The sequence below is a fragment of the Channa argus genome, chromosome 15 (assembly GCF_033026475.1).
Source record: "Channa argus isolate prfri chromosome 15, Channa argus male v1.0, whole genome shotgun sequence".
NCBI classification, from domain to species: Eukaryota; Metazoa; Chordata; class Actinopteri; order Anabantiformes; family Channidae; genus Channa; species Channa argus.
Window position 1 is genome coordinate 9,956,089 of NC_090211.1, and position 25,976 is coordinate 9,982,064.

At 39.5% G+C, this 25,976-nt stretch overlaps 1 protein-coding gene across 10 annotated transcripts; it reads left to right on the plus strand.

Moving 5' to 3' along the window:
- Nucleotides 1-244: 244 nt before the first annotated feature.
- On the plus strand, nucleotides 245-25,789 carry ints1 (integrator complex subunit 1). Of its 10 annotated transcripts, XR_010910775.1 has the most exons (51): nucleotides 284-512; nucleotides 891-950; nucleotides 1,053-1,343; nucleotides 1,653-1,849; nucleotides 2,006-2,143; nucleotides 2,260-2,419; nucleotides 2,518-2,623; nucleotides 2,807-2,993; nucleotides 3,997-4,142; nucleotides 4,228-4,369; nucleotides 4,508-4,684; nucleotides 4,778-4,886; nucleotides 4,969-5,089; nucleotides 5,199-5,276; nucleotides 5,363-5,520; nucleotides 5,668-5,764; nucleotides 5,845-5,936; nucleotides 6,034-6,094; nucleotides 6,180-6,377; nucleotides 7,407-7,536; nucleotides 7,752-7,931; nucleotides 8,090-8,239; nucleotides 8,316-8,495; nucleotides 8,587-8,691; nucleotides 8,805-8,972; nucleotides 9,205-9,316; nucleotides 9,410-9,568; nucleotides 9,661-9,807; nucleotides 9,905-10,003; nucleotides 10,221-10,345; nucleotides 10,462-10,716; nucleotides 10,814-10,973; nucleotides 11,058-11,189; nucleotides 11,452-11,620; nucleotides 12,250-12,376; nucleotides 12,486-12,601; nucleotides 12,716-12,803; nucleotides 12,932-13,182; nucleotides 14,569-14,698; nucleotides 15,315-15,448; nucleotides 15,565-15,757; nucleotides 15,864-15,988; nucleotides 16,093-16,202; nucleotides 16,363-16,476; nucleotides 16,562-16,632; nucleotides 16,730-16,821; nucleotides 17,007-17,116; nucleotides 18,551-18,698; nucleotides 19,900-19,940; nucleotides 23,799-23,910; nucleotides 24,210-25,789. XR_010910775.1 is itself a non-coding variant. In XM_067476773.1 (49 exons), the coding sequence occupies exons 2-48, from the start codon at nucleotides 896-898 to the stop codon at nucleotides 18,664-18,666; spliced, it is 6,561 nt and encodes a 2,186-aa protein (XP_067332874.1). In that variant the 5' UTR covers nucleotides 245-265; nucleotides 891-895; the 3' UTR covers nucleotides 18,667-18,698; nucleotides 19,900-25,789. The 10 variants fall into 10 exon arrangements, 4 of the variants coding, with proteins under 4 accessions (XP_067332874.1, XP_067332875.1, XP_067332872.1 ...); XR_010910774.1 differs by having other exon boundaries at nucleotides 23,799-25,789; XR_010910776.1 differs by lacking the exon at nucleotides 23,799-23,910 and having other exon boundaries at nucleotides 24,490-25,789.
- The last annotated feature ends 187 nt before the right edge of the window (nucleotides 25,790-25,976 follow it).

The following is a 25,976-nucleotide window of genomic DNA, read 5'->3' on the forward strand; positions in this document are numbered from 1 at the left end:
ATAATATTGTATCCACTGTGACCAGCGGCAGATTCAGATTTTATTTTAATGCTAGTAAGTAAATAATTAAATAATAGTCAACATGCATGGAATCAGCAGCTTTTCTGCCCTCTGGTGATCACAGCGATTAACTACAATCTAGACAGAGGGAAACGTTCCGGTTGAGTATTTCAAAGTAAACTGTGACGTAAACGCGGGTCTTGCGCGTCAGCTGTTGTGCCAGCTACTGTGAGGTAAACCCGGAACTCCCATGCGCTAGATGGCGGTGAGCGCTTTTATATTTGTTAGAAGAACTATAAGAAGGAGAAGCCGTCGGTGTACAGTCCGTCTTTTAGGTTTGAGTTGGCTTAAAGTAGCGTTGCAGTTTGTCCGTAGTGGAGCGTTAAGGTTGACAACGGGAGAGTTATTAAACCAATTTAGCGCGTAAGCCGCTTCTAGCGTTAAGTGAATTCAAGTGTGTTAACATGCTGGCCCATTAGCACCAATGCCTGTTTGTACCTGACAGCTTCAAGGTATTACAAGTTGCTAGCACTCACATATTTAGCCTAGCTTAAACGCTAGCGTAATCATTAGGTTAACGTTAGCGCTAACAATATCACAGCTGTACATAACAACATAATACACAGAATGCCATAGGAGGCTGGACACAGGGTTTGGCTGCGTTTAGTTTGTAAAGCTAATACTATGGTCTTCATTTAGTTGTTATTAAATATTTTTAAGTTACTGACCATTGACTAACGTTAGCTAAAGCTAATTAGCGCTGCTAATAATGAGTTTTACGTTTGGCCGTTTTGTGTTTTTCGTTGATTTCTAATACATACTCTATTGTACATATGGTAATGACACCAGCTCGACATGATTTGAATTTTGTTTTCATTTGTGCTCGTTAGACAAGATGAATCGTCCAAAGCCGACCGCTCTCAGACGCCCGAGTGCTGCAAAACCTTCAGGTATGATGCCTACATCTTGGTGTTATTACCTTGGTCTTACATATAGATAACGTTAACTAATAGATCAAACGGAGATCAAACATCTGTAACTGCGTTTTGCAGGTCACCCTCCACCTGGAGATTTTATCGCTCTTGGATCAAAGAGCCAGGGAGGAGAGCCCAAAGCCCCTGCTGTCCTGTTGAAGCCAGCAACCACAGGTTTACCTGCGGACCGTAAGAGAGAGACCTCTTCCGCTTTACCATCATCGTCGGGTCTATCCAGCCTCGCCAAGCGGCCCAAACTGTCCACCACCCCGCCAGTCAGTGCCCTGGGACGCCTCGCTGATGTCGCAGCTGTAGACAAGAGGGCAATATCACCCTCAATAAAGGAGCCATCAGTGGTACCTATAGAAGGTACATAAAGTACTTTTTGACTGACTTTAAAAGACTTAGAAATGGCAACACATAAATGCTTAAGGAGTTCATGATTGGAAGTATTTGAACATGTATCAAAGAGCAAAATAATTTGTGTAGGTTTACCTCACTGTAGATAAAATTGTATAGGCTTGGTAGGACACTCAGTTTCATTACCTCTTTAGATGTGCTGATACACAGAGGACACACAACGTTTGTAACTCTCCAAATGTGTATGTATTATATATTTCACAGAGTCATAGTTTTGAGGAAAAATTACAATTCTTCAATTTTTTTTTAAAATTCTAGTTTCACCTGCGTTGTTGCTGGATGAGATTGAGGCTGCAGAATCAGAAGGAAATGATGATCGCATTGAGGGGCTGCTTTGTGGAGCAGTGAAACAACTCAAAATGAATCGAGCAAAGCCTGACATCACATTGTACCTAAGTCTCATGTTCCTGGCCAAAATCAAGCCCAATGTTTTTGCCACTGAAGGGATTATTGAGGTAAGACTGCTGATGCAGTGATGCTGAATTATGTATGGAATGTGTATGCCCGGGGAATGATTGATGTATACACGTACATATGAGAATGTTTTTGTTTGTTTTATTATTTTGACTGGGTTCATAAAGCTCTCCTACCGTGTCACCCATTGTCATTAGGCTTTGTGTAGCCTCCTGCGTAGGGATGCTTCAATCAACTTTAAGGCAAAGGGAAACAGCCTGGTGTCTGTTCTTGCTTGCAATCTTCTGATGGCAGCATATGAGGAGGATGAGAACTGGCCAGAGATCTTTGTCAAAGTGAGAGTCTCCTAAAAACTCTCACCAATTTTAATAATCTTTTGTTGTAATTTAGTATTTATTATAGATCTTTATTCATCTTTTTTGCACCTTCTTAATCTAAAATGTTCTTACAGGTGTACATTGAGGACTCACTGGGTGAAAGAATCTGGGTGGACAGTTCTCACTGTAAGAATTTTGTTGACAACATCCAGACTGCTTTTGGCACAAAGATGCCCCCAAAGAGTATGCTGCTGCAGGCTGACTCTGGCCGTTCTGGTGGAGATCTCAGTGCAGGTATAGTGCGTTAAAAAGATATACTGGATTGTTAGGAGTTAGGATTTCTAATGCTGTAAACAACTACTACTTGGCTGTACTGGTTTTGGCTCTTCTAGGTAGCAGTCCTCATCCCTCAACCCCAGATGAAGATGACAGCCAGACTGAATTGCTGATAGCAGAGGAGAAACTCAGTCCTGAGGATGAGGGGCAGGTTATGCCCAGGTATAAAAACTCTGCTTAGAGATTTAAAGGCCGCTACAGTGCTCACTGTGTTTGAAGCTTTATACATTGAGGTTATATTTGATTCTAAATGAATTAACTATGTTATTGTGTTATTATGTTAAAAATATAATAGCAAGTTTTGTATAATTTTGTTATTTTGTCCTACCATCTTGTACATGATAGGTATGATGAATTAACAGAGAGTGTGGAGGACTATGTTCTGGACGTCCTTAGAGATCAGTTGAACCGCAGGCAGCCAATGGACAATGTGTCCCGCAACCTGTTGCGTCTGCTCACAGCTACATGCGGTTACAAAGAAGCGCGCCTCATGACTGTGCAGAGGCTAGAGATGTGGCTCCAGAACCCAAAGGTGAGAAGTGTAACACTGATTCATGAGTTACTTCCAAGTTGCTCTAACTATAAAGCATTATGGTGATTTGAATGGTTAAAATGCTACATAAAATTAATAAGGGCTCATAACTAACTACACGCATTGATCTTTTATCTGACAAGTCCCCCCCCCCTTCGATTATCACATCTTTGGAGAGAGAACTGAGTGAACTGAGAGGCGGTTCACTCTCCAAACCATGAAATTGGTCCTTGTTGTGCTTACAGTCTGCTAGTGATAGATGCTAGCATTAGCTGCGTATGTTAGCAGACTGTAACTGGGCGTGCCTTTTAGTTTAGTTTCCACATAGCGTGTTACCATGGCAATTTGATTGTTGATGATGATTGATGATTCACATTCTTATACACACTTATGACAGCAACTGCCATGCGTGGGGCTGACCTGACCCACCCGGAGCAACTTGGGATTCAGTGTCACTCCCAGGGGCATTTTGACATGTTGGGGGGGAGGTTTCGAACTGCCTACGATTGGTGGACAACTGTTCTACCTCCTGAGCTGCTGCTGCCCAATACAGTTGTTCCAAAGTGGGGGGTAATGCTCCAAAAACAAGTGCTCTGGCGATTTGACAGTTGTGCATGCACACACCTCAGTGACTTTGCTGAAACAATCTATCATGCAGCCTTATACTGATATTATATGAGCTGTTTTGCAGTCAAGATTTATAGGTTGTCGTAGTATCTGTCGAATCAGAAATCAAAACATGCCCCAAATAGCAAAATAGGATCCAAAACAGCATAACTTTAACATCACAAGACCGTGTCAGACAGGGACAGTGTTGCTCTCTTTGTACACATGTAAAGAAAAGAAATAGTACAGAGTGAATATATCCGCCAGCATCGTCTTTGTTGTATGTGCGTATTTTGAAAAGCTGAATTATCACTAAGCATGCACAAATGAGCAGATATTTCAAGTACTGTACCCAGTAAGTATCATCATGCTGTTTGATTTGTGTTTGTGCATACAGCTGACTCGACCAGCTCAAGACCTCCTCATGTCTTTGTGTATGAACTGTAACACCCATGGAGCAGATGACATGGAAGTGATCTCCAACTTGATCAAGGTCCGGCTTAAGCCCAAAGTCCTCCTCAATCACTACATGCTGTGTGTCAGGTCAGCTGAGCCTCCTCATCTTATCTCCATCTTTTTATTACACTCAATGATAACACTAACTGGTGTTTTGGATGTAATTCTCCAGGGAGCTGCTTAATGCTCACAGAGACAATCTGGGCACTATGGTGAAGCTGGTGATTTTTAACGAACTGTCTAATGCCAGGAATCCCAACAACATGCAAGTCCTTCACACGGTGCTGCAGCACAGCCCAGAGCAGGCTCCCAAGGTGAAAATGCAGACTCTGGAAACAGGAGTGTTCGCATTAAATAAATGATCAACATCTGATTTATCTTTTTCGAATTGTGTTTTCAACTTCTATTATTTTCTTAAAATCAACATTTCCTGTGTCTCTTTGTATCTGTAGTTCTTGGCAATGGTGTTTCAAGACCTGCTCACCAATAAGGATGATTACCTCAGAGCGTCACGAGCTTTGCTGAGAGAGATCATTAAACAGACCAAGCATGAGATTAATTTCCAGTCCTTTTGCTTTGGTTTAATGCAGGAGAGAAAGGAGACCAGCTATGTGGATATGGAATTTAAAGTGAGTGCACATGAAACCCTGGCAGTAATTTCAGCTCGATCTCTCAGGTATTTATACAGTAATTTCAACTGTTTCTCGTGGTCTCTCCTACAGGAGCGATTTGTTATCCAGGTAACAGATTTGCTGACTGTCTCCATGATGTTGGGCATCACTGCTCAGGTCAAAGAAGCTGGTATTGCATGGGACAAAGGAGAGAAGAAAAGTGAGTGATGTCTACCTGATGTTTTTGTTTATTAACAGTACTGTGGGGGTCTATTTCTGTCTTAAACTTTGTTTTGTTTCAGATCTTGAGGTCTTGAGGTCATTTCAGAATCAGATCGCTGCCATCCAGAGAGATGCTGTGTGGTGGCTTCACACTGTGGTTCCCACTATCAGCAAAGTTGGTGCAAAAGACTATGTCCACTGGTCAGTAATAGTTACAATGTTCCGTATTAGGTGTTTGTGTGTTTTATGCATAAAATGGACTTTTTAACAAGATTAAACAAGAGTGATCTCATCACTTCTATGTCTCCAGCCTTCACAAAGTGCTTTTCACAGAGCAACCTGAGACCTATTACAAGTGGGACAACTGGCCTCCTGAGAGTGATAGAAAGTGAGTCTCCCTCTATGATTTAGCAGTGAACGTTTTTTTATGCATTGTTGCTTTTGTAAACTGTTATTTTTTTTTTCTGTCCTCAGTTTTTTCCTTCGCCTCTGCTCTGAGGTGCCTTTGTTGGAGGACACTCTGATGCGCATTCTGGTGATTGGACTGTCACGTGATTTGCCCCTGGGCCCAGCTGATGCCATGGAGCTTGCAGATCACCTTGTTAAAAGGGCTGCTGGGGTTCAGTCTGATGGTATGTGAAACTGTATTGTACCTCAGTTGTAAATATTAATGTTTTGGTGTGTATTCAAGGGGCAATATTTACTCAAAAAAGTCTGCAAAATATTGCTGGTAATGAATAAAAAAAGGAAATAGAATTTTTGTGTTTGTTGTTTAACAGATCTGGAGGTTTTGAGAGTGGAGAGGATCCAACTCATTGATGCAGTTCTAAATCTCTGTACATACCACCACCCAGAGAACATTCAGCTGCCAGCAGGGTACATCAAATGTCTTATGTAAGCATTTGCACGTTGTATAGTTTATTGTCTAAAATAACAAAGGATTCTTAATGTTTTAGGTACCAGCCTCCGAATTTGGCTATCTCCACACTCTATTGGAAAGCATGGCTCCTGTTGCTTGTGGTGGCTGCATTTAACCCTCAAAGGATAGGTACAATGAAATTTATATTTCAAATATAACATTAAGTGTTTGTACATATTCCAAGTAATTTATATTTTATTTAAATACATGTCATGGTTTGCTTTAGGTCTAGCTGCCTGGGATGGCTATCCTACTCTGAAAATGCTGATGGAGATGGTTATGACAAAGTAGGTAAAGGTTATCATTTTAAATTAAATTATTTTAAGATAATAATGCTAAACAACTAACTTGTCTCTATTTTTGTCTCCATAGTAACTATAGCTACCCCCCTTGCACCATTGCGGATGAGGATACAAAGACCGAGATGATTAACAGAGAGCTGCAGATCTCCAAGAGAGAGAAACAAGAGATTCTGGCCTTTGAGAGCCACTTGGCAGCAGCTTCAACCAAACAGACCATCACGGAGAGCAACAGTTTACTGTTGTCTCAGCTTACAAGTCTGGACCCACAGTAAGTTAATGCTCTAGAAATAACTTTGCAGAAAGTGTAGGAATTAACAGAAATAAAACCTGTGAAATGAATTTATCTTCATAATAAAATGTACTGCTTTCTATGAACAGTCAGTTTAGTTTATCGTTTACCACTAGGACAATATTTATATACAATGGTGTGAAAAAAGTACATTTTTTAGCTATTTGTAACACTGAAATGATTTTGATCATCAAACAAATTATAATACCAACAGATGAAATATAAAAAGCAGTTTTTAAATGATGATTTCATTAAGGGAATGTGAAAAAGCATTTGTCCATTCTTGCTAAATCATAAATTAAATGTGATTCAGAACAGAATAGAACAGATGAGGGAAAAAGTACTTGACATGTATCAGTCTGGAAAGGGTAACAAAGCCATGTTTAAGGCTTTAGGACTCAGGGAACCATGGTGAGAGCTATTATCCACAAATAGAGAAAACTTGGAACAGTGGTGAAAACCTACCAGGAGTGGCCAAATAACTTCTTGATTGTCCCAAAGACCTTGGGGCAAATATTCTGTGGACTGATGAGACAAAAACTGAACATTTTGGAAGGTGTGCGTCCTGTTACATCTGGGGTAAAACTTGCAGAGCATTTCATAAAAGCACATCATAGGATGATGATCCAGGGCTGCTTTGCAGCTTGTCGACCTGGATGACTTGCCATGATTGATGGAACCATGGCTGGATTGCAGTTGTTGCCACCAGGGTGAAACAATCAGTTATTAGGTTTAGGAGGCGATTACTTTTTCGTATAGGTCCATGCAAATTTGGAGACGTTTTTCACTTAATGAATAAAATCATCATTTATCAATCATTTATCATCATTTTGTATTTACTTGGGTTATCTTTGTGTAATATTAAAATTGTCTGATGATCTGAATCATTTAAGTGTTAAAAATATGCAAAGTAACTCCTTTTTCACAGCACTATTTTAAAATCTTGATACAAGTATTTTCAGAATTTTATGACTGGAAGATGAATTTATGGTCTGGGTTTGTGCTCAGGGGCCCTCCACGTCGACCTCCACCACAGGTTCAGGAGCAAGTAAAAAGCCTTAACCAGTCGCTGCACCTGGGACATCTACTCTGCCGCAGCCGCAACCCAGACTTTCTTCTCAACATTATCCAGAGACAGGTAATGTGTCTGCTCATTAATCAAAGCTTTACTGAAAAAGATGGAAAGAATCAGGGGTGTACATTCATTGTCTCATAAACTACATGCCACAGAACTGGTGGCAGCTTAAAACACTGACCAAGCATAGGTGAACTGAGCCAAAAATCACGGAGCCTTGCTTAAAGAGGTAATATTACTTTCTTGTGTCACATAGCACATTTTAAATCTATTTGCAGGCTTCCTCTCAGTCCATGCCATGGTTGGCTGATTTGGTTCAGTCTAGTGAGGGGTCCTTGGATGTGCTTCCAGTGCAGTGCCTGTGTGAATTCCTTTTGCATGATGCTGCTGATGACAGCCTGCCAATAGATGATGACGAAGAAGGAGAGAGCAAAGAGCAAAAGGCTAAGAAGAGACAAGTGTGTTAATTATAACAATATGACCACCATCATTTTAGTCTAATTAAACATGTTTTGGCATATTCTATTACATATTTGCTGAATATTAGATTTTGCTTATTTTCAGTTTAGTTTATTTAGGACCAGTCTTGACTAACATGATAATTTTTTCTTCTTAGAGACAGCAAAAGCAAAGGCAGCTACTTGGACGGCTCCAGGACCTTTTGTTAGGTCCTAAGGCTGATGAACAGACAACGTGTGAAGTGCTGGATTACTTCTTGCGTCGTCTAAGCTCTTCTCAGGTGGCATCAAGAGTTTTAGCAATGAAGGTAACGTACTGGAAAGAGAGAAGAAGTTTAGCAGCATCGTGTTACAGGTAAAAATACATGATGTATTTGTGTGCAGGGATTGTCTTTGGTACTAAGTGAAGGAGGTTTGAAAGATGGAGAGGAGAGAGATCAACCTATGGAGGAAGACTCTGCAGATGCTGAGCTCTTGCCAGGGTACCAGTGGCTGTTACAAGACCTTCCGAAGCTCCCCTTGTTTGACAGTGTCCGAGGCATGACGTCCACTGCTCTGCAGCAGGTCAGTGTCTGTCTGAGCAATGGTGTTTCTATGATTGTCTGAGGGTGTCTGAGTAAGAGTTTATTTGTAATACTTTTTTTGATCTCCCAAGGCCATTCACATGGAGACTGATCCACAGACAATCAGTGCCTATCTCATCTACCTATCCCAGCATGCACCAGTAGAGGAACAAGCTTCTCACAATGACCTCGCTTTGGTAATTTTAGCAAAATGCTCACCTTTCGATATTACATGCTGTTCTTTCACCAGTTTTGTTTTAATGGAGGACTGCTGATATGAAACTGCTCTGGCCTTTGCTGTCTTTGGCAGGACGTTGCCCGACTGATCGTTGAACGTTCAACCATCATGAACAGCCTGTTTTCAAGACACTCCTGCAGGCCTGAGTCTGATGCTGTGCTCTCTGCTTTCCTCAACATTTTCTCTGCCTACATTAGGAGAATGAGAAAGACCAAGGAGGGCGAGGATCTTTACAGCTGGGTAAGCTCTAATAACTGACCCACTTACTATATTGTCATTTATAATACAGGGCACCTGTTGTCCTCACACAAACCTTAAAAATACGCTTGAGCTAACATTTGCTCAAGAATGTTTTTGCTGTCAAATGTACCTGAAAAAATTGTCCCCGAACATTAAACAGTTCTAGCCAAGTGAGAAAAAAATATCTTATTAAACTTGTGTTTAACAAACAATATGCTGTTTATTTTCCCAGTCAGAATCTCAGGATCAGGTGTTTCTGCGTTGGACTACAGGAGAGACTGCTACTATGCACATCCTTGTAGTTCATGCCATGGTTATCCTGCTGACTCTGGGGCCACCCAAAGGTAGTCTTGTACATGTTAAAGCTTAGCATATGTTAAACAGGCTGTTAGAACAGATATACTTCAGTGATTTTTTTTCTTTGTCCAATATTTCAGGAGAGAGTGATTTCTACGCTCTTTTAGACATTTGGTTTCCTGACAAGAAGCCTCTACCCACTGCCTTCCTAGTTGACACCTCAGAGGAAGCATTATTGCTGCCTGATTGGTTGAAACTGAGGATGATTCGATCGGAGGTCTCTCGATTGGTTGACGCAGGTACTGCTTCTTGTAGTGGAAAAAAAAGGTGTTGCTCACCAAGTAAATAAAAGTAAATTTTGAATCAAACAATGCATGCACTTTTTCCTCAGCTTTGCAAGACCTGGAGCCTCAGCAGCTGCTATTGTTTGTTCAGTCATTTGGCATTCCTGTCTCTAGCATGAGTAAACTGCTGCAGTACCTGGATCAGGCTGTCTCTCATGATCCGCAAGCACTTGAGCAGAACATTATGGACAAGCGTAAGATTACTGCCCATTTTTGAAAGTGTTTAAGTTTTCTCATTAAAAATTTTAACAGCACTGCTATTTATGTCATTTCGTATGTATCCTGCAACAGACTACATGGCTCACTTGGTGGAGGTGCAGCATGAACGAGGTGCCACTGGGGGGCACACTTTCCATGCATTACTGAGCTCCTCTCTTCCTTCAGGTAGAGGTCAGTGTCTTGTGCAATTTTAACTTTTATGATACTACATTTTGCATTTAATCAGTGGCTTAATTTTGTTTTCAATCCCACAAATGTTTAAATTTAAACAAAAGTTTTCAACAATATTAAGCTGTACTGAAATCCTTGATGCCATAAGGTGTTAATGTAAATTAGGAGTCAAATGTCTACATACAATATCTAAATGACTATGTCCTGAATCCCTCAGATTCTTCTGAAACAAATAAAGGCAAAGTTACAGTGGAAACACCCCACAGCTCTAAGAAGCTGAGAGCAGCCAGTCAAATTCCTGCAGTTGGGCCTGATGATGATCTAACTGGCATGCTGCTCCAGGTAACATTTATTTGATTCTCATTTGTCTTTTTTTTCAGTATAATTTCCAAGCAGAAGTTCTTCTCCTTTTAGCCACTTCAAAATATAACTGACTATTTTCTTCTTTTCTTCCACAGATATTCCCCCTAAAGGTGGACCCTCGCTGGCATGGACCCCCTCCCAGTCAGGTGTCCCTGGCTCTGCAGCAGGCCCTGGCTAAAGAGCTGATGCGAGCCAAGCAGGGTCAAGTTCAACAGGGTGGGTTTGCATTTAGGCTACTTCAGGCCATTGCTACCCTACTCACCTCTACTCATGCAGGACCCATTATCATGTCAATGCACTGTAGCCACGCTCTCTCTTGTCCTCTCATGCGCCAGCTTCACCTATACCAGGTAAGGCTTTTCAACCAGCATTTAATTCCAAACATTGATTATTAGGTAACTGTAGTGTAACATTTTTCTTTTTTCTTCTTTCTTCTTTTCCCCTCAGCGTCTTGTGTCCCAGGACATTACTTTTTCATCCCTATTCCTTAAGGTCATTGTTGAGATGTTGATCTGGTTAGACAACCCAACAGTGGAGACAGGACCTCTGAAGACTCTGCTTAAATCCTTTGCTGGTCAGAATGCTCACAAGCACAGGCACAGTGATGGTAAGCAAGTTAATTAATTATCTTTTTAAGCACAGGTTCATTAAATTATAAAAGCAATGAGTGATAAGTGCCTTTGTCTTGCAGTGCGCACAGGTTTCCTCCACCTGGCTGATGCTTTGGCATATCGTAGAGATAATGAAGTGCTACTGAGGGCAATCATTGCGATGCTGAAAGCTGGCGAGAGATGTAATGCGGAAGCTGAGCTCATTGGCAAAGGTATCACTGGAATCGTGGTGTAGATGTGAATATGTAGGGAATTTTGCAGTGACCTTTTAAAATAGATGCATTTATTCTAGTCATCATGGGTTTTGTTTTTTTTATACTTGTTTTCATTACGCATTTAATGCAGCTTATTTTCACACCTATAGTTTGCTACTACTAAAGCAGAAAAGCTTCTTCCAAATTTACATTTGGTTTTGATCCATAAAAATAAAATGCAGAGCCTGTAACTAAGCATGCTGTTTTTATTATGTTTCAGTGTTAAAGGGGTTGATGGAGGTGAGGTCACCATATTTGGAGGAGTTACTGTCTCTCTTGATGGCTGTGGGTACACAGAATGGGACAGCTGGCCCTGTTGCCATGGTGATTTCCTTGCTGCTCCAGGAAAGCGAGGAGCAAGCTGTGAAGAACGAAGTCGATTCTAACAAGTGAGTATCACAATTTTATTTTCCTCTCAAGTCATGCAAGAAACCTATAGATTTGACAGAACTAAATTGCAAACACAGTTGCCTGTGACGAAAATGGCAGAAATTGTACATGGTGTCTGTAGCCTGCTACCGTTGGATGTTACAACTACTTTATAGATTCACAGCATGTAAAAATCTCAGAATACTTTTCAGAATATTTTTTTGTGTTAACAGTGAAGCAGGTGCGTGTTAAAAGGTTGTTCATTTTCACATGCAAGGTCGAACAGTACAGGTGGATGGAGTGATAACCTTCCTTTGTACTGCATGTCTGTGTAGTGAAAATGTAGAAATCTTGAATTAATTCAAAAAGCCATTCAACCACAGTGTAAAGCATATTGTTTTATCACAATGCTAAGTGAACATTTAATTTCATTAGATTGTGAATGGCTAACAGAAAAGTGAAAAGCAGTTTTCAGTGGCTTTAAGAAAAAGTCTTTTTGTGACCATCTTGACGGTTTGGATCAATCCATTTTGTTTTATTTTAGACATGGTCAGTTTTTTTGTGGATGTAATGGTAATTTTATGGTGTTGGAATTCAATACATGTCCGGTTACATTTCCATAGACGGTAACACAGTTCACATTTTCTAGCAGCTCCGAGGTGACAAAGTCAGGACTGAGCTCTGGGCTGCTGGTTGATTGGCTGGAGCATCTTGATCCTGAGGTCACTTCAGTGTGTCCAGACCTTCAGCAGAAACTGCTGTTTGCTCTCAACAAAGTAGGATAAGCATTCCCTGCAGATATTGTACTACTCTTGTCTTATCACACAGTAGTAGGTGGTTGCATGGTGTTGCTGATCATTCTTTCTTACGGTTTCTCCTTTCCAGGCACGAGGCACCCCTGCTTACAGACCCTATCTTTTGGCCTTGCTGACACATCAGTCAAACTGGTCCACTCTCCTGCAGTGTATCAGCACTCTTCTCAGCAAGCATAGAGAATACAAGTAAATGGTTATTTTGTATTTTCTTTAGCAGGTTAATGTCATTACTGCAATATCTTTTATTTTGGTTCTAATTAGCAAAATATTTTTAACACTGAGAAATGATGTTCCATTCAGACTGGATCCATCATCAGCCTTGGATTTCCTGTGGGCATGCAGCCACATTCCTCGTATCTGGCAAGGACGTGACCAGAAGATCCCTCAGGTTCAGACTTTGTATCAAAAGCCCACTTACAGTTTATTGTCCTGATGTATTTTTGTGTATTTGTTGTATTTTTGATGACATACAACTCAAAGGCCGTTAAATGTGTGATTTCCTTTTGGCCTCTGCAGAAGAAAACGGAGAAGTTTGTGCTTCGACTCAGCTCGGAGGAACTCATCAGTCTGGTAGACTTGATACTATCAGAGTCAGAGCTTAGCAGTCGCAACTCACCCCACAATGAGAGAAGCAGCACAGAGCAGTCCTCCTGCTCCCTCATCCAGTCAAGGTTGCCCCTCCTTCACTCCTATTGCAGCGGAGATCTGGAAAACATCAAGAAAATCTCAGAGTACCTCATCAACTGCACAAAGAAATGGGATGACAAGTAAGGTTTTCTTTTTTTAAAGGACACACATGCTCATTACATTTTCTCATATAAGGTTCACCAAAGTGCTCAGCTCCTCTATTTTAACACATTGTATTGCTCTTCCTATTTAGCTCAAATATGCATAGTCACTTTTTTTCTTGTTATACTACTGCATACTGATAAACTTGGGATAAATCGCACAAGATTTTCCTTCTCCGTGCAAATGAACTTTTCAGACTTCCTCTGTCAGCCACAATGCTGTGGACCAGGGAAAACTCGATAATTAGGTCTATTGGTGTGAAATTAAAACCAGCAGAAGTCGTCTGTACTGTGATCTCTTTAAAAGCTCAGTGTATTATAATGAAGCCAAGAGGATTAAGGCTGAAGCTCTAAACTTGCCTGTGTTGTGAATTCCTGTTCTGACTTAGCTGTCAGAGATCAGGGTGCAACTCTTTGTGGAGGCAAACCCTCCTTTCATGAATATGTCTCTGGTTATTAAACCACTTTAATGAGGAAACTTTAGCCAAGGTCAAGCAAAATTAGCTTCCGAATTACAGTATTTTAAGTACAGCTAAGCTGTCTGGCAAAATGGTTGCTAGTGAAAACATGACAGGATAAACCCATGTTAAAAGTAAAGGGTTTTGGCCTTGTATTAAATAAACACTTGATTGTATGTTTGGCATTCTTCTTGCTAAAGCTTGCTGTCAGATAAGCTGGTGTTTATTCCAATTACACACCAACTTATGAACAAGGAGTTGACTCTTTGGTCTTGGTCAAGGTTGCTGCGATTTGCTTAATGCATAGCACTGTGATGAGTGCACCAATTGAGCCTGACAAGAGCCTTACTAGTAAGAGGATTTTATGAAACCACAGTCACTTAAATCAAATACCTCAAAAACATACACTATTTACGTGCCTAGTTTGTATTAATGTCCAATAATTATTGTTGCTTGTAAACAGAAACAAAACCCGAGTATCATTGTGCTTTCTAATCTGTGATCTCACATTTGCACTGTTAATACGTTTAAAAAAGAGATGGAAAAACTGAATTGACAAAACTCAAATGTACATCATTTTGTCTGTAACACTTGGAACATTGCATATTAAGGATAATACAGCTTTTCAAGTGAAGTGAGCTTTACTAAATAATTGTAACAAACTTTGGCTGCAACCAGTCGCTGTCAATTAAATAGCTTGAAGCTACACAGCTCAATAACAACCGGGATTACAGGCTTGATTATTTTGTTATTAAGATTGTGGCCTAATGATGGGCAGTGCTGCACTGTACTAATGTCATCACAATATATTTTCCCTAAACTGAATGGCTTAGTCCTTTACCTGGCAGTCTTTTATTTAATTATAACATACAATATACACTTCTTTTTTGTTTATTTTGGCGTTTAGTGCAATGAGTAAGCGTTGCCAGAACTTGCTGCTGCAGATTTATCTGCACTTTCCTGAGGTCATTCAGCACATTACTCTCCCTGAAGGCACCTTCAGCAGTGGTGGAGCTGCAGATGGCAGCAGCTGCAAGGTAAAGATTTCTCTTGGATTCATACCAACCAGTTGCTACCAACTATGCCAAAGCCACTTTTATTGTCACATTTAAATTTTTATCGTATATAATAGTTTCATCTTGATTTTCCTTTTTTAAATATAAAGGTGATGTCTCATTTATTATTATTATTATTATTATTATTATTATTATTATTATTATTATTAAGTAAAATATCTGCTTATGTTCCTAAATAAATTTGTATACTATGGCGCAAAAACAGTTTTTTTGAGTGCTCTTTAATTAGGCCCAATTGCACAAGCAGAAAACCATACACTGAAGTACTGCAGTGTTTATCAGAATAGTTCAAAAGTTATGACCTGCAGCACTCACTGACTATTATTAATGATGTGTGGAGTAGTCTTGAAATCTACCCACAGGAGTTGGCTGGAAATAACTGGAAATTAATCATGTATTCATGAATTATTTTGTCTATTTGTCAAGACAACAGTGCTTTTCGTTGAATAATGTTTGAAATACCATAATTATACCGTAATTAATTCAGTGTGACACTACAAAATATATATATATATATATATATATATATATATATATATATAGATAGTTTTATGGTTACGCTTTTTCTCCCGCTTAGCTTGACGTTCTTGTTCATCGTCTGGTCACGCTGCTTGCTGATGTAGGAGACTCAAAGTCTGTTGAGAGCCGTGTGTCTGATGCTAACCTGGCCTGTAGGAAGCTGGCTGTGTCCCACCCTGTTCTTTTGCTCAGGTAAAAATAAATATAAAATACACTGTTGTAGGTAACTGGTGTTTAGTATACAAGATATCTAGATTATATGCTGCCAACAATAGTGGTTCATTGCTTTTGTTTGTTTTGTTCCCCAGACACCTGCCTATGATTGCAGGCCTCCTACATGGTCGTATTCATTTGAACAAGCAAGAATTTCGTCAACAAAACCACATGACATTTTTCAGCAACGTGCTTGCCATCCTGGAGCTACTTCAGCCGCTTGTTTTCCACAGTGACCACCAGAGGGCGCTTCAAGACTGCCTTCTGTCTTTTATGAAGGTCCTTCAGGTGGGTGGCTGATTCAAGATCAATATCAGACACAACCAATTGATTCAAAGACACAATTTAGAGTTTGACAAAGTTGTTATGTGTTGGTTCATCATTCTTACTGTAGAACTTCCAGAGGACTCGTTCTCCATTAGTCTTTATCAACAAGTTTCTGCAGTTTACACAAACGTACATAACACACGACGCAGCGGCAGCTATTCCTTATCTACAGAAGCACTCAGACATCTTGCAGTAAGAGACCACCACATCTTTTTGAATATTTTTGCAATTAACAGTAAATTTAAATTGTTCTTCTCTACATTGTTTGTCAGTTATTTTGCTGTTTCTCCCGGCAGGGGTCTATGTGCAGAAAACCCAGACCTGGTCCAGCTGAAGTCTTTGTTGGCTGGTCTCACTTTACCCTTTAAGCGCTCTTCTGCAGAGGTTACAAGAGAAGAGAGAGATGGTAAACATAATTTCCATATCAATTTTCAGGAATGATTGGTAACTTCACATGTGAAACATTTATGTAATAAGGTTTCACCTACTCATGTTATGTTCCAAATGAGTTTTTTGGTTGTTTTTTGGATATCATTAGCTAAATAATTCTTGTTACTCTTTACCAGATGACTTGTCCACTGGATCCCTGCCTCTAGTCAATATATCTGCCTCTGTTTCACTGAGTGCAGCTGATATGACAATGTACCTGAAAAAGATGTCGAGAGGAGAGGCAGTCGAGGGTAACTAACAAACTGCTGGAATTGTCACATTGATAAAACCTGCATCGTGAGTAATATGCAGATTTGTTTTTCCTCTTTGCTGTAGATGTGCTGGAAGTGTTGACAGAGGTGGATGAGAAGTCAAGGAGGAGCCCAGAGATCATCCAGTACTTCATTGTGAGTCATAAATAACACACACACGCACACACTACACAAAGTGTCGCACCTGGCAGTGTGCAACACATCAATCAACACTTGGTGTTGTTGCTTGTAGAATGATCTGCAGAGACTCATGGCCTCCTCTGAGGAGTTGTGTCGGAACATGGCTTTCAGTCTGGCCCTGCGCTGCATCCAGAATAATCCCTGGTAAGTTTATAATGCATTGGGATCAAGCAGAAAGCATGTTGGAACTGAAAGGAAAAGTGTGGGGGAAATGTTTATATAATAATGATTTAATGCAACCTGTCTATTAATCATTCTTCCATCCATCTGTCTACATACTTTACTAAGTATTTGTCGCTATTTAAGAGTGGGTGTTTTCTGTTCTGCAGCCTGGCAACAGACTTTCTGCCGACTTTCATGTACTGTATGGGCAGTGGAAACTTTGATGTGGTACAAACTGCTCTCAGGAATCTTCCTGAGTATGTGCTTCTCTGTCAAGGTCAGAAGATACACTTTATCAACATTCATGGTGACAGCATTTATGTTACAACCTTATTCCCAAATGGATTCAATTAATTATTTTCTTCAAATTTCTACAAACGATACCCCATAAAGACAACATGAAAGAAGTTTGTTTGAAATCTTTGCAAATTTACTAAACATATAAAACGAAAGAAATCACATGTACATCAGTATTCACCGACTTTGTCTTGACACTCAAAATTGAGCTTTGGTGCATCCTGTTTTAACTGATCATCCTTGAGATGTTTCTATAACTTAATTGGAGTCCACCTGTGGGACATTCAGTTATTTGGACATGATTTGAAAAAGCACACACCTCTCTATATAAGGTCCCACAGTTAACAGTGCATATCGAAGCTCAAACCAAGCCATGAATCAAAGGGATTGTCTGTAGACCTCTGAGACAGGATTGTATTGAGGCATCGGCCTGAGGAAGGGAACAGAAAAATTTCTGCAGCATTAAAGGTTCTAATGAGCACAATGGCCTCCATCATCCGTGAATGGGAGAAGTTTGGAACCATCAGGACATTTCCTAGAGCAGGCCGGATAGCAAAACTGAGCCATCGAGAGAGCCTTAGTCAGGGAGGTGACCAAGAACCTGATGGTCATTCTGAAGGAGCTCCAGCATTTCTCTGTGGAAAGAGGAGAACCTTCCAGAAGAACAACCATCTCTGCAGCTTTCCAGTGGCCCACCTGAAGGAGTCTCACACCATAAGAAACAAAATTCTCTGGTCTGATGAAACAAAGATTGACTCTTTGGCCTGAATGCCAAGTGTCATGTCTGGTGGAAACCAGGCAGAGCTCACCACCTGGCCAATACCATCCCTACAGTAAAGCATGGTGGTGGCAGCATCATACTGTGGGGTTTTTCAGCAGCAGGAACTGGGAGACTAGTCAGGATTGAGGGAAAGATGAATGACCCTAAGCACACAGGCAAGATAAGAAGTGGCTATATATACATACAACTCTGTGAATGTCCTTGAGTGGCCCAGCCAGAGCCCAGACTTGACACTAATTGAACATCTCTGGAGAGATCTGAAAATGGCCGTGTATCAATGCTCCCCTACAACCTGGCTTGAGAGGAAGTGCCATAAAGAAGAAAACACTGCCCCAAAATTTCCCAAGCTTTTAGCATCATACTCAAAAAGACTTGAGGCTGTAATTAGTGCCAAAGGTGCTTCAGCAAAAAATGATTATTTTATATTTTATTTATTTTTTTTATAAATTTGCAAAAATGTCAAACAAACTTCTTTCACATTGTCATTCAGGGGATGTAGAATGTTTGTAGAATGTTAAGGAATATAATGACTTTAATCAATTTTAAAATAAGGCTGTAACATAACAGTTCATCGGTGGGAATACTTTCTGGATGCACTGTAGCTTTTTGTCTTTGTGCTTTTTTCCCCTTTAGAACACGCAGACATCTTGCTCCACAAGGCATTTTTGGTGGGTATCTACGGACAAATTGACACCAGTTCAATGATAGCAGAGTCTATGAAGGTTCTTCACATGGAAGCAACAACATAACAAGAAATGTATGACGCCACGCCTGAAATAGTGTAATTCACTTTCATCATTCCTTTGCTAGATTTTTTTTTTTTAATTACTTTAGTTGAAATGTTGCTCCAATTTGATCATGACAGATTAACAAACTCTCACTGGTTCAAATGAAAGGATCCTCGGTTGAGCTGCCAGTAATGTCATGAATTAGTGACTTCAAAGAAAGTATTAAATCTCCCCTGAAATTAATAAAAATGTAATGTTTAAAAGTGTAAAATTTCAATTATTGTAATGAAGTTACAATTAATACTTCTTTGGGGATGTAAATTATTTTTAACTGATAATGTAATAATACATTAACCAATAATAAGATGAAGATAATTAAAATTGGAACAATACTAGGTGATATTTTATCATTGGTTAAAAGTCAACACAGACTATATGAAAATGGAAATTATAAGAATGTTGTAATATAACAATATTATATTTAAATTATAGCTCAAATAGCTAAAATGATAATAAAAACAGTTTGGGTTTGGGTTACATTCAGAGGGAGACTTTTACATATCTGCAGTCACTAAATAACCAGCAGTTACATTATTTGGCAGTTCAGCTCTTGAGTATTTATTTTCTTTTTAATGATACAGGGATTTTGTCGTCATATTTTTAATATGAATATGAAATAACAATTACTGCAGTGAAGTTTTTAGTAGGTTTTCAACATCTAAACAAAGAGTTGTAAGGTAGAGCTATTAACAACATCCTATGTCTAAAGTGCCACTCCCCCAAAGTTTTTTTTGTCTGCTAGTAAAGTAATTAAGTAAACATGTAATACACATACTGCCAAATGACTTTCAAATTATTAGAAATAAGAAGCCAAAATATAAAACATGCTTTTGTTAAAACAATTCTGAAATAAATTGATTAAATTCATGATGCTTTACTCTTACTTGAACACCATTTGTAACTTGCCTTGATGTGAAGTGAAAAAAATAACTTTTGTACCATACCTTTCCAAAAATATTCCATACAATTTTGAAAGAATGTCAATAGTGCTGCATATTTCAGCAGCTATTGGGAGAAGCAATTGAAACATTTTACCACTGTTAAATTGGAAAGCAATTTAGTGTTGAAACTGCAGAAACACAAATTTCACAAGAACCAATTGCTACCTTTCAAAATAATATTTTAGCACCTCAAATAAGATTGAGGGGCGAAAAAAATAAATGACGCCTTCTGTGGTCTTTAATTTCATTCCAGTAATTCTTGGATCCTGATAAAAATGGAAACCGCTGTCAAAGGTACGCTTGCTCTTCACTGGGGTGTAACAGACAAATTAAAGGCGTGATGCACATGCTGTATGGAAACCATTTCACCATGAAAGTGTGAGTTGTTTTGCCCAATGCGAACGACTTTACAGGAGAATGTCTCGATGGAGTCAAAGGGAGACACTGAAAAGTGTGTAGGCATGCTGGTAAACCAGGAAAGTGGACATCCCAGTTGATGCTAAATTAACCATGGCAGTAATTGTCCAATCACACAGATCAAAGGTTGCTTTGAAGATGTGATGTGGGTAGGCCATTTTGCAGCACAGCCTGCTGCTGGTGTTTTGTTACATAGGATGTTGAGGTGAGGTTGAGACATGCACAAATTGGTGGATCAGTGGAATTGGTCATTCCCAAATAACAGGCAGATAACTTTCAGTGAGAAACAGGCAGAAAGCAGGTTGTGGGAGACTACATTAATGAAAACCAATTTTTTTAAAATCGCTATTTGGGCATCAAATCTAAAAATAGTCAAATTAAGACATGTTTACACTCATGTATGCCATTCAAATCCAAGATGTGAATAAATTATGTTTATCTGTCTCTGAAACATCATGATCTCCCTAAATCCCTTTTAATGAATATGTATACACACATCCATTTGTATAATTAACTTGTTCACATGTAAACCCAATGGTGTCCAACTCACCAAGCCTCACACCTGTCCTATAACTAGCTGAAAGCTCTGTTTATGGTTATCCATCAACTTGCTACACAAGTCTCTGCAGCCTGGGCTCTTGGTCGGGCGCCAGCATCCTATTGGCTGGACAGCAGTGAGGCGTAACAGAGATGAGTGACAGTTAACGAGGGAGAAGTGGGGCCAACACTGCTGCTAAATAGTCTGACAGACCAGTGACAAGTTAACAACCTCTGCCTTTATTCACCATACCAAACTGGGCAGCTGCAAATTAATCTGCTATTTGTCTAGGATGAGCATATTTATTGAAGTGAGAATGAAAGCACATTTACCCAAGTACAGTTTTATAGTACTGTTAGAAAAACAAATCATTTTTTTAACCCATGTCACCTCTTAGATGCCTGAGCAGTTCCGACAAAGATTTCCCTTCTGAACTTGTTACTCATTTTAGTAAATGTTTGGAGCCTAAAATAGAAAATATTTTTGCCCAAATGATACTAAACAATAAAGAAATGGCTCACATAAGAATTCAGATTTGTGTAACAAAAGTCTTTTTCTTATAATCATCTCAGGATAATCTTGTGACCCTTCGATGGCCTGGCACCGTAGCTTGGAAACCACAGTCTTAAATAGTGAACTATGGCTTCTCAACCAGACACAAAATGTATTGATGCATATATTTGAACAACCTTAAAAATTAGGTAGATTTAGCTGGAAACATCAATATACTATTATGTACCAATTTATATGATGGACTTTTACTGGTAATTGAGTGTTTTATAGTTATTACTACTTAAGCTTGAGTAAAGGACTGGAATACTTTGTTCCAGCACTGTTGGATTGAGAAGTATTATGGCTGTCAGTGGGTCTTCTGTCCATGTGCAAATGGACAGTGAACGAGCAGCGAGCAGGAATGCAACCAGCTGAGGCTTCTTGGTGTCTCTCCCCACGACAGGAGGGGCCCCGATGTGCTGCTACCTGCCCGTGCACATCTGTCCGCTCTCCGTCTTCCTCTCAATGGCACCCTCGCCTTAGATCATCTCCTCTTCCTCCACGCTTGAGTTGCACTTGGCTTGCGTGGCAAAAATGTAGACCGTCTCTCTCCTCTTCTTCTGCCTGGCACTTTGATGTCAGAAGTGTGATTGCTCTTGGATTGTGTCCGCTTTCCCTTGAAGGTTTTGACATGAAAAGCAGGATGGGCTCTCAGGTTTATCCCATGGCCAGTGATCCAGGACTAAAACAATCAGCCTGCTCTCTGTGGGATACTATTACCAGGGAGAGTGAGGCACCAAGCATAGGGGCTTCCTCAGCCATGAAATACACTATTCTTCCAAGTTAAAAACACATTTTGGATGTGTTGATTGAATTATACCAATCCACACACCCATTAATAGATTTTAGTTCAAGGTTTGTGCAGGCATTTCACACTAAAATCCATATGCAAGCAGGTAGAGGATAGATTTTGGTGTTTGCACAGAGGTGGACGACTGAAATGATTCAACATTTGCAATAAATTAAAAAGAAATGAGACCAGTAATTGCAGTTAAGATTGACCCAATCTGATAAGTATGATAATGTGACATGTCATTAGCAGCCAAGGCACAAGTGACAACCCTTGAGCTTCACTTATACGTTCATTAAATATTGATCTTATCTGTGCTCATTGCTGTTCCAGCCTGTAAATTACACCAGATAGATGTATTCCCATGACAGTGCAGCTGAGCGATAATCATCCATCTTTGCATGACATTTGGCAGAACTCTTGTTTTATGAGCTGAAGTGCAATTGTAGTGGATGAGAAAGAGTAATAATGTGCAGCTTTTACAATCTCCATTATGTCACATTGTATCTTATCACACTGAGGACAAAGTGTGATAGTTAATCCACTTCAGCCATGTCTGTCAACGAGGAATGGGAGTAATAGCCTTTTACGTTTGATTCAAACTTTAGCTTACTGAAGATGCTTTGGAGATTTCTACTTCACAGCAAAAGTGAGAGTTTGAAGAAAAAAAAGAGATCTAACATTTATGTGAGCAGACCTGCAATGATTAACTGGTCAGTTGAACAGCAGTAAAGGAATTATTATTATTATTATTATTATTATTATTATTATTATTATTATTATTATTATTTTGATAATAAACAAAACAAAATGCTCTTATTCTGTTAAAGAAATTAATTCACTCGGTTAAACAATAGTACAAAATAATCATTAGTTGCAGCTAGAGATATTTATGACTATAATTTAAAAATATCTTGTGCAAAACAAGTGCTGTGTTTTAACTCCCTTCTAAGTTCCTATAATTGATATTTTCATAATTACAATGTATTAAAGGAAAAAGAAATTTTCCACCTTATTCTGCTCCAAAAAGATTCCACTTGAGGCTTTAAGTTGCACCCGGAATTAAAATTGCAATATTACAAAATTTTGTTGACGTGTACATAATTTAAACTCATTTCATTTTAGCGCATGGAAACGTTCGTCCTTTAGCTCTTAAATGTGTCAACTGTCCTCTAATGTCAAACACTGTTCGTACGTAATCCTGCACAATCAATGTCAAGCATCCAAGTGAAATAAGTAAGAATGCAAAATAATACATTTTCTGAGATCCAATAACTCTTTCCTGGGGATTTTAGAAGTCCCATTTCCTTTAGTTTGCAATGAATACAAGCTCAAACAAGTTAATTTTAAGCCAAAGGATCTCCCATTGGTGGCTTGCTAAACCCAGAAATAATGCACATTCTGTCTCTGCAGTTGAAGGTGTGCACATGATAAGATAATTGCCATTTTGCCTGTGGATCCCCAGTGTTACCTTGTCATCCAGGGAGCTAGAAATACCAGGGAGACCAATAAGGTCTGGCATTATCCATTACTATTGTTGTCTTAATGCCTCCTTCAATTATCCACAAGCAGCTCTTTTGAGCAACTACTGACAGAACCTCCCCCACCGGTTTTTCACCAATTTTGTCCTGATTATCCGGATCAATGAGCATTAAAGGACCCAGGCACAGACAAACAGAAGTTTGGGGGCTGGGAGAAGGGGGGTGTACTTTCGACAAACCAGAAATCCCTGTGACTACCTGTGTGCCACAGAAAGACGAAGCTGGCTATTCAGTCATCAGTCCCACCACACACAGTGTTTATTTAGCCACAGCTCAAACCAGACACCTTTAATCTATTTTCCTTTTCTTTGCAGAACTCCAAAGCCAAGAAATTATTTCTTTCAATCTCTGTCTGTCCACCGGTAAAGGATGTTTTTAATCAGCTGGTTATATCATCCACCATTGATGGGGACCCTCCATGACTAAGTATTGTAGAGGATAATATATTAACATCATTAATTCAACGTACCATTTCAGTAACGTGTATTTTAGGCTAATTTTGTAGTATGGAAAAAGATGCTAAAAGCAGGAGTGTTTTGTCACCTTAGTTTCCCATGATGTTCTAAATGTTTTAGATATTTTCCCACAATGCCAGGAATCACATTATAGTCAAAGCTTTAGAAACATAAACACTTAAATTTAACTAAGTATTAGCTTTCATTCTCGACACGCGGTTTAAAGAAATCCAAACCTTAATCCTGACCTCTTGATTGTCTCCACTAAAGCTTTAATTTAGTGTTTGAACAGGTGCAGATGAAAGGGCCACAGGTGAGGGCGTTGCATTCTTCACTGCTCGCACAGGAATGACCATCCTGTTACTCACCTGAGCTCTGGCCAGCTGCCTCCTGCAGAGGACCCGGGGCTGATCAAAGCTGCCTTAGCGGTGACAGCACTGACAGCTGAATGTTTTTACCACTGTCTGAACCGATGAGCGGTTAGTGAGATGTGTTGTTTGGTGATATGCACCTTCGGATTAATTGACACACCTGTGTTTAATTCACACAGACAGTGCCGACGATCATCTCATCAGAGATCCATCAACACTAAGCTACGCCTGCCTTGCTCAAAAAAAAAAGGAAAAGGTGTTATAATCTTCCCGTCTTGGTTATAAATGTGTTGATGTGTGTGCTTTGATCTGAGGTGGAAAAACCCTGTGTTTGGTAACACAGTGACTACTGTCTGCATGCTTTACAGCTGAGTGCAAATCTCTGTACTTTAAAATGGCAAAAAGAGTAAAACATAATCTTTTAGCGACATAATATTTTAATCGCAATCAGCGAGTACAGATGCTCCCTAATCATCAGAAGTAACAAAAATACTCAAGAAGTGTCTACTATTGTACTTTGCCTTTACAATCTCCTCCGAACACTTTGGCTACCCTCCAAGTAGTGTTTGTATCCTTTCAGATATGATTTTAGCCCATTCTTCTTACCATAATTGTTACAATTGTTATTCATGTTAATGTTTTTTGAACCCTTCCTGAGTTGAGATTGCTTTGTGCTTTGGATCATTGTCTTGTTGAGGGGAATGAGACGGCTTCATTTTTAGCTTTTTGACTGTTGGTAGGAGGCTTTGCTCTAACATCTTCTGATATTGGGCTGCATTTATTCTTCCACCCACTTTATGCAGAGTTCCAGTGTCCCACCAAGTGTGACTGTAGGAATCGTGTTTTTTTTTTCTCTCCTTTTAGGGCGTGTTTCTTTCTTGCCACATTGACTGGTGTGAATTATGATCAAATAATTCAAGTCTGGTCTCATCACACCACATAATCTGGTGGTCTCCAAAACTCCTTTGGTTTGTTCACATGCTCCTTAGCATTCTCCAAGTGTGCTGCCTAATGTCTAGAAATGAACAGTGGTTTCCTGCCTGCTTCTCCCCCAAACAAGTCAGACTTGTGCAGTCTATTCTTGACTGCTTTTTTTGTTTTGGAGTCTTCTGGAGCTTCTGAAGAGTTTTCTGCCTCTTTCAGTTATAGGTTGCATCAGGAAGGGCATCGGGCGTAAAAACTGTGCCAAACGAGTCTTAGTGTGTGCATGTTCAGATTATGGTCTTCACAGTTTCTACTGATGGCCCTAAATGCTATGAAAAACTTTTATATCCCTCTCCCCCTTTTTCCTAATTTGTTGCAAAGTTGCGACTTTTTAATTACCTAGAGAGTTTATCAAGGGGGATGCAAACTTTTGCACTGATGCATTATTCTCAAAACTTTCTTTTGATATACTCCTTGACGATTTTGTTTGCTTCTGGTGATGACAGTATTATATGTACTAGCTGAATATGCATTAAATATTGTTTTTGTTGTCTACTCTTTTTGCCATTTTTCACTCCACTTTAAGATGCACCACCACTATTTAATAAAATATATTGGTACTCATTAATAAACATATGCCATAATGTAAATAAGAATTGCAGTTCTTCACTATCTTGATGTTCAAGGCAAATTTGGTGGGAAAATGCCACAAATAACAAGTTCAGAAGGTTCAGGACTGTTA